Raw genomic sequence first — 7,296 nt, forward strand, 5'->3', positions numbered from 1 at the left:
GGTGGTTAAGATGTGTGGTTACCTCGAGACAAAAGCTTAGCAGGATGACGCAGGTGTGTGTTCACAAGTCTGATCTTTATGGCCTGAGTGAGATAAACAAAATGAATTAAAAGTCAGACACTTTTGTTGCTTTTTCTATTTACGTTGCATGCAAAAGTCCATTTGTTGCTAGACATGATGTTCCTGTGAAAGAATGTGGTCACTTTCATCTTCTACTCTCCTGCTACGTACGCTGAATACCTGCAGTTGTACATTCCTATTTATAGAGCTTGTGTTTTTATATTTGTGTGTCTAAGGTAAAATTGACTTTAATTTTTTTTTTAACCCTGTTCAGGACTTTCATGTTGCCGTACATAGAAGGTCTTTCGGAGTTCATTGGACCCCAAGAAAGAATATGTGCATTGTTGGTGTTCATTATAGACTTTTATATGATGTTAAATAATTTTTCTGATAAGTTGACGTATTTTTGGTTCCAAATGCATGAAAATGTCCTTCTTTTTATATTTAAAAAAAAAATCTTCAGAAATAAACAAACAATTCCTGTCACCTGAACCAAATGGCCTGGGGTCCAAAAGACCCCCAAAGTCCTGAATAGGATTAATGGATGCTACAATAAGCCCTCTGACTCGTTAAGCAATGTAGCAGTGATGCAATGTAAAAAGGTTTCATCACAAGAAATATTTAGAACGTTACTTTTGTAAATATACTGAGAAATTGAAAATGAAAACTTTCTTGAAGTCCCTCTCCACTCAAAACATGCTTTGGGTAATGTCACTTGTCTTTGAGATTCACTGCACAGGAGAAGGTATTTCTGCAGTTTGATACAAACAGGCTGTTTTCAGATTCATCTACTGAGCTCACCTAAATGTGTGTTCCTGAATGATCTGTAACATCACAAATAGTTTGGATTGGAAGCCAGTCCTGGTCCAGTAGTGATGTGGAAACACTGCGCACACATTGAGAATGTTCTTTCAGTGATGTATAGGAGACATCTTGTATCCAAGAGTTTAACTTCTGAAATTAAAATAATTTGCAGTTTTATACATTCTTAATTCTTTTATACATTGTTCAGTGAGAAAAGAATAGTAGCTGCCCTTTAATGCACTTCTAACTGGCAAAAACATGTATGTATTACCTGCACAGTAATGGCTGAAAGTACATTTACTCAAGTACTATGAGTAGAGTTTTTAAGGTATTTACTTTTTACTTATTTCTATTTTTCCAAATTAACTTGTTTTAGCATTTCCAGATACAAAATCTTGACTTGCTGTGCCTTCTAGAAATGTTGATATATTAGTTGACTGCAGGTTGACTTATGTTCAGAGGCGTTTTTAAGTGTTACATTTGCTGAACTGGGGCGGATGTTGGGTGTACAAACCACAGGGCCGTAACACCAGAGATCATGAGTTGCATTAACTATTACCGTTTGTAATAAAGTTAATAGAAGACATAATCCAGGCAGCAGCACGCTTTCTTCAAAACATAGCTGACATTGCAAATTAGTTGTAGATAAACACAATTTCTAGCAGACAGGGCTACAAACCATTTTATCAGCTTGTGATTTGGCTTTTGCAAATTAAACCGCACTGCTGAATATAATGTTGATTAAATCATCTTCTTTGGTTAAAACAAATGTCATAAAAGGTAATCAGTTGTTTGCTACTAATTTATTCTAGTAACTGAGCAGAGGTTTAAGGAGAAACCATAGAGCTTTACATGTCTTTACACTTCATATTAGGTCGTTAACTGCAGACATTATTGTCTATTACCGCCACTGCTGTGTATGCACACAGTATTGGGCATTCCCAAAGGTATGCATAATAATTCAGATTGCAATAGAAGTAAAAAAAAAAAAAAAGGTGACTCATGCTTAAAATGAACAAAACATTTTTCCCCCCAATTCATTGAGATCCAATGAATGATTGGCCAATTCACAATGAATCATAGCTTCTCCCTTTGTTGCTGACTGGACACATTCTTGGACAGAGGTCCAACAATCCGCAGCCCTCAGTTTCCTCAGTAAGACAGATGTTGGGTTTATTCATTGCCGTGCATAATGCTTAAAAGCGTGGATCACACCATGTTAAGTAGGTTATCTGACAAAGACCTGAAGAATTTTGCGGTGTTGGTAAAAGCCTGTTTCTTTATTTCTTAGGAACTGCTGGAAACAATGTAAAAAATATACAAATCTCTGCAACAAGTAAAAGTCTCGCATTGGAAATCTTACATATTGTCTTGTTGTACAAGCGCGCAACTATTTTCTGCTGAATTTGCAGTAAACGTCCAACAGAATGATTTATTTGGTCATGCCAGCTACATGTGTGATGTTGCTGGATGAATATCACTGATGCATCGATGTGTAAACAACACTTGGCAAACAGGTCAGGGTGGGGTTAGTTTCAACTATATGCAGGAAGTCAAAGCCCCAGTTTTATAAAGACATGTGACATAATCTATTTTTGGAAAAGAAGAATTCCAATGTTCCCTATGAAAGAACTGACTGTGCAGTTTTGAAACAAGAAGAATGAGGCCTGAAGATGCAAACTGCAAAAAAAATAATAGTGAGCTTTTGTTGTAATGTTTAAAGAAAATATAGAGCTGTTATAGGTCAGATTATTAACGAAATTAAGAGTTTTGCATGGAGGAATGCATCATAAGTTGAAAGGTGGAGCAGGTAAAGAAATTGCTGAACACAGCTGTTATTTAAGTGTGGTGCAATAAAACGTAATAATTCCCTTTGGAATGTAGGGCTGGAGAAGTTAAAAGTGGAGTTTTAAAAAAATGTGTTCAGCTATTTTGCTCAACTCAAGTTTTCTGAAATACATTTTACATGCAGGTTGTTAAATAAAGTTATTGATCTTGTTTAAAACCAGCTTCTGGTCAGACTTCGCTGCTGTTGACAGACGCGTGACGAGTATGTTAATGAGTTTACGTCTTCAGAGCTGTACACAAAGTTGTCTATAGGAAATGGATTCAGTGATAAGAAATGAAACTGCACCCTTCGACACAAACGCGGCGTCTTCTTGACGCCCGCTGCACTGCATGTGCGCTGCGCGCTGCGCGCTGCGCGCTTTCTCAACAAGCTCAGCGGTTAAATGAAGCGGAGAGGAGGAGCTGCTTGTCAGAACAAACTTGCCTGTCAGTTGTGAGTGTGACAACAACGTGAGAGGAAGCTCGCAGCTTCGGAGCATCTTTTGCAAACCAAAACCACCAGAGAAAAACTTTTTTTCCCCCCTCTTTTGGATTTGTGTTTTCGTGAAGAATGCGGATTTTTAATTTCGTGCGTAAAAGAGACATTTGGAGACGATGGATTTGGTTACTACTGTGGGATCTGAAGAAAGCACATGAATGGAAAGTGTCACTACTTCGGAAGTAAGAAACAAGTCATTGCTTCGTGTGAAACTGTGAAAAAAAAAATCCTTGCAGATATGAACAACTCGACAACAACAACAACAACAACGGACAGATTTAAACCTGTCACCATCCCGGTGATTATGTTCATTTTCGGGGTGGTGGGAAATGTCATTGCCATTGTGGTTCTGCGAATATCACGAAAAGAACAGAAAGAAACGACTTTCTACACTCTTGTGTGTGGCCTGGCAGTCACAGACCTGCTGGGCACCTTGCTGGCCAGCCCCGTCACCATCGCCACCTACATGAAGGGCTCCTGGCCGGGAGGTGAGCCCCTGTGCCAGTACGCCGGCTTCATCCTGCTCTTCTTCTTTTTGGCTCAGCTCAGCATTGTTTTCGCAATGTCCGTGGAGAGATACATGGCAATAAACCACGCATACTTCTACAATGAGTACGTCAACCAGAGACTCGCTGCGCTGACGCTTTTGGCCATATACATTTCCAACATCGTGTTTTGCGCGCTGCCCAGCCTGGGGCTCGGCGAGGTGAAGCTCCAGAACTCGGGGACCTGGTGCTTCATCGACTGGCAGAACAACGACACGACGGTCAAGACTTTTAATTTGATGTACGCGGGTGTCAACTCGGTCATCGTGCTCGCCACTGTCATTTGCAACGTGATGGTGTGCGGCGCGCTCATCCTGATGCACAAGCGCTTCATCCGACGAACGTCTCTGGGCACGGACCATCGGCGCATCGCGGAGTTCCGGCGCAGACGGAGTTTTAGACGATTAGCTGGAGCAGAGATCCAGATGGTGATTCTGCTTATAGCTACCTCCGCTGTGGTTCTCATCTGTTCCATACCTTTAGTGGTGAGTATTGGAAAAACTATGACAATTGCAGCGGGTTTGTGCGCACTGGAATGCCACACTTCTTTTTCTTTTCGTTTTTTTTTTGCAGCAGCAGAATACAAGTGAAGTCACAGTAAATGTAACTTAATCAAAGCTGCAGAAAATCAAAAAAAGAAAGACTACTGTGTGTCCTCATAAAAGCAAACACTAGGTTTCACCTAACGAGCTGTGCGATGAGGACAACAGGCAGGAGGGGTTAATAATGATAATGATAAGCTTTCTGAACTTGGTGTTCCAGTTTTAGATCTCTGTGGTTACATGACGCATTTCTGCGAGACGCAAGTGCGGCTGTTGGCACATGCGTTCCCTTCAGGTGTACACAAAGCAGCTCTTCCGTGGTTTCAGACACAGTTTGCATGAAAGCAAAATCAGTGGTCTGAAACGTGTTAGTCTGGACTGTGGTCTTTCTTGTCCCTTAGAGACTAAATCCCTTCTTTTTGTGTCTTTCCATCTCTTTACTGCAGTTCAACTTGAAAAACACAAAGAGGGAATCCTGCACTAATCAGGTTACTCATAGGAGTTGCCATGTATTTGTGCAGAGGAAAGACTTTTCTCCTCCAACTATTCCATTAGAAGCATGTTAGAATGATTTGTTTTAAAGGCTCGAATAGGAAGAATGTGAGCAAAAAACGGTTTCAATGTTCATGAGGACACCTAATTGTTGTTTTATTCTTTAAGAGCCTCACTTCTAGCTTCTGGAATATCCAACATGCAGGCTTTAATGCCTCTGGCTTTGTGAGAAGTATGACTGTTGATTAGACTTTGGGGAAGCCCAATAGCCAAAGGCTCACTCTTGATGACAGTGAGAACTGTTTTTATTGGCCTCTTGCCATAATTCCACTGCTGTGGTTCAACAGAAGTTAAATTCAGAGTGTCTGTTTAGATTTGACCACTCCATGCCAACCATGTCAAAACATGTTAGATAAACTATTATATTTTCTAAATGGAGCATGGACAAGTTTTGGGGGGAAAAACTGAACTGTTTCTGCATTTGAAATGTTGTCCCATGCTGCTTTATGAGTCAAACAAACAGTTTGTTGTTAAATGTATTGTTGTTTTCTCTCCTGTGCCATCAGCTGAGGATATTTGTGAATCAGCTGTACAGAAACCAGAATCAGAAGTTGCATGGTGACCTGCTGGCCATCCGCATGGCCTCCATCAACCCCATCCTAGACCCCTGGGTCTACATCCTGCTCAGAAAGACAGTGGTTCTCAAGCTGATGGAGAAAATCAAATGTCTGTTCTGCAAAATGGGCGGGCGTGGACGAAGGGGCGGTGGGCAGTTCCGCTGTGCCGACGGCCACCTCTCCTCCTCCATCATCTCCCGGGATTCCCCGTCACTGGTGTCCCGTGAGCTGCGGGAAATGGTGAGCACCTCGCAGACCTTCCTGTACCCGTCTGAGAGCCTGGGCTCGTCTCGGGCAGGGGCACTGAGCGGCTCCAGCCCGCCAGCTGGACAGACGTTACAAGACCCCCAGGAGGTCGAGGGGCCTCTGAGGGGACTTTCACAGAGCGATTTAGAGAACATAGCGCCAGGCCGGACGCTGAAAGATCTCCCAGTCTGCCCCAAGGACCCAGCTCTGCACGTGACCTTCACAGAGGAGACTGCAAACCTCCAAGAGAAATGCATATAAGCATCAGCGTGATCTGAGCTGTACTAAGACTGTCACGGGATAGAAAACGGGAACAAGTGAAAGTACTGCAATGAGAACGATAAGCATTTGCAGGATGAATAATCATTCATCAGTCTGTAGATGTGTCACAGACAGCTAACAAAACGACAGATCTATTACTGAATTAAATATCCATTATCAATGTATTACTCCTCTGTAGTAATTAACCATATCTCTAAATACACTTCAATACAATCACCAAAGTTTTATCACCGAAACCATAGAGAACATTATAGAGGAGCTCTTCTGTTGCACTTTTTTGAATGTTTAAACCACTGCCAGGCTGTTAGAAATGTTGGTTTTGTAGCATTTTGACAACCTGCACAATGACTGTAAAGAATTCATGTTAAAATGTGAACAATGTTGTGTGATGTTAATTTATTTGAAGTATGAAATTGTACGTTATTGTCTTCTCTGTGAGAAGGTCCAGATAGTTTGGAGCCATTTTAAATCGGTACAAGATGAATATGTTCATAGTGTTGTTGTTTTTTGTTTTTTTTCTTCTGGTATGTAAGGACATTTGCAAGTAATTTGGTCCACAGAGCAGCTCGAACATCAAAGCTGGATTCCAACTATCCCTTGCATTTCATAACCAAAGGCAGCTATACTGTGGCTTTTCCACAGTGCAGACACTGGAGGACGTTAGGAGGCCTCTTAAAGTCATTTGTTAATGTAAAATTGTTCATTTACTCCGTTCAGCCCATTAGTTTGCAAGAATCAATCCAGCCTCATCTTATTTCAGCTTAATGTAATGTATAAAGCTTCCCATCTAATCAGACTTTATAGGGGAGTTAAGATGGGGAATGAAAACTGAAGACATTAAGTGTCCTGTCTCCTACCTTCATGGGCTTTTTTTTTTTTCTTTTCAAAAAAACCTGATGTTTCCTGTTTTAACATGGCGTTGATATAGTGCTGCTATAAAGATTATATCAAAACATGTTCAATTTAAGCCAAATTTACCAAAACATGTTGACTCTCTTGTGGACTTGTACCAAACTCATAAACTGAAAATAAATGATGAATATTCATATGAATTAAGCAGTTGTCACTTTTTTTTTTCATGAAATACAAGATTTAATATTGTAGTTAATGATGTATTCCAAACCTTGTGTTGGTAAAGGATATTAATAGGAAATACAATATGCAGAAGGAAAGATCTACGAGCGAGCGTCTCTCTGAATCTTTGTTGAAAATTAGATATTGATCAGACCAGAATAGAATGACTTCAGTTCAATACTGATCACTGCTTTCTCAGTCAAAACAATTAAGCCTGTTGTAAAAAGAAACGCCGCAGAGCTTGTCATGAAAACAGTAGAGAAAGTTCAAGCACATCCGAGCCGAACGCTCTGCAACAACATCCTCAT

At 40.7% G+C, this 7,296-nt stretch overlaps 1 protein-coding gene across 1 annotated transcript; it reads left to right on the forward strand.

Moving 5' to 3' along the window:
- Nucleotides 1-3,060: 3,060 nt before the first annotated feature.
- On the forward strand, nucleotides 3,061-6,970 carry LOC103365313 (prostaglandin E2 receptor EP4 subtype). Its single transcript, XM_008292730.1, has 2 exons — nucleotides 3,061-4,220; nucleotides 5,336-6,970. Exons 1-2 carry the CDS (start codon nucleotides 3,345-3,347, stop codon nucleotides 5,891-5,893), a joined length of 1,434 nt encoding a protein of 477 aa, XP_008290952.1. The 5' UTR covers nucleotides 3,061-3,344; the 3' UTR covers nucleotides 5,894-6,970.
- The last annotated feature ends 326 nt before the right edge of the window (nucleotides 6,971-7,296 follow it).

The sequence above is a fragment of the Stegastes partitus genome, unplaced genomic scaffold (genome assembly GCF_000690725.1).
Source record: "Stegastes partitus isolate 25-593 unplaced genomic scaffold, Stegastes_partitus-1.0.2 Scaffold827, whole genome shotgun sequence".
NCBI lineage: Eukaryota > Metazoa > Chordata > Actinopteri > Pomacentridae > Stegastes > Stegastes partitus.

What these genes read in the sequence shown, in the direction of transcription:
- LOC103365313 (XM_008292730.1), top strand. Translation starts at nt 3,345, where the DNA reads ATGAATGGAAAGTGTCACTACTTCGGAAGTAAGAAACAAGTCATTGCT. An exon ending in TCTGTTCCATACCTTTAGTG is followed by an intron (nt 4,221 to 5,335) that starts GTGAGTATTGGA and finishes CTGTGCCATCAG; the next exon opens with CTGAGGATATTTGTGAATCA.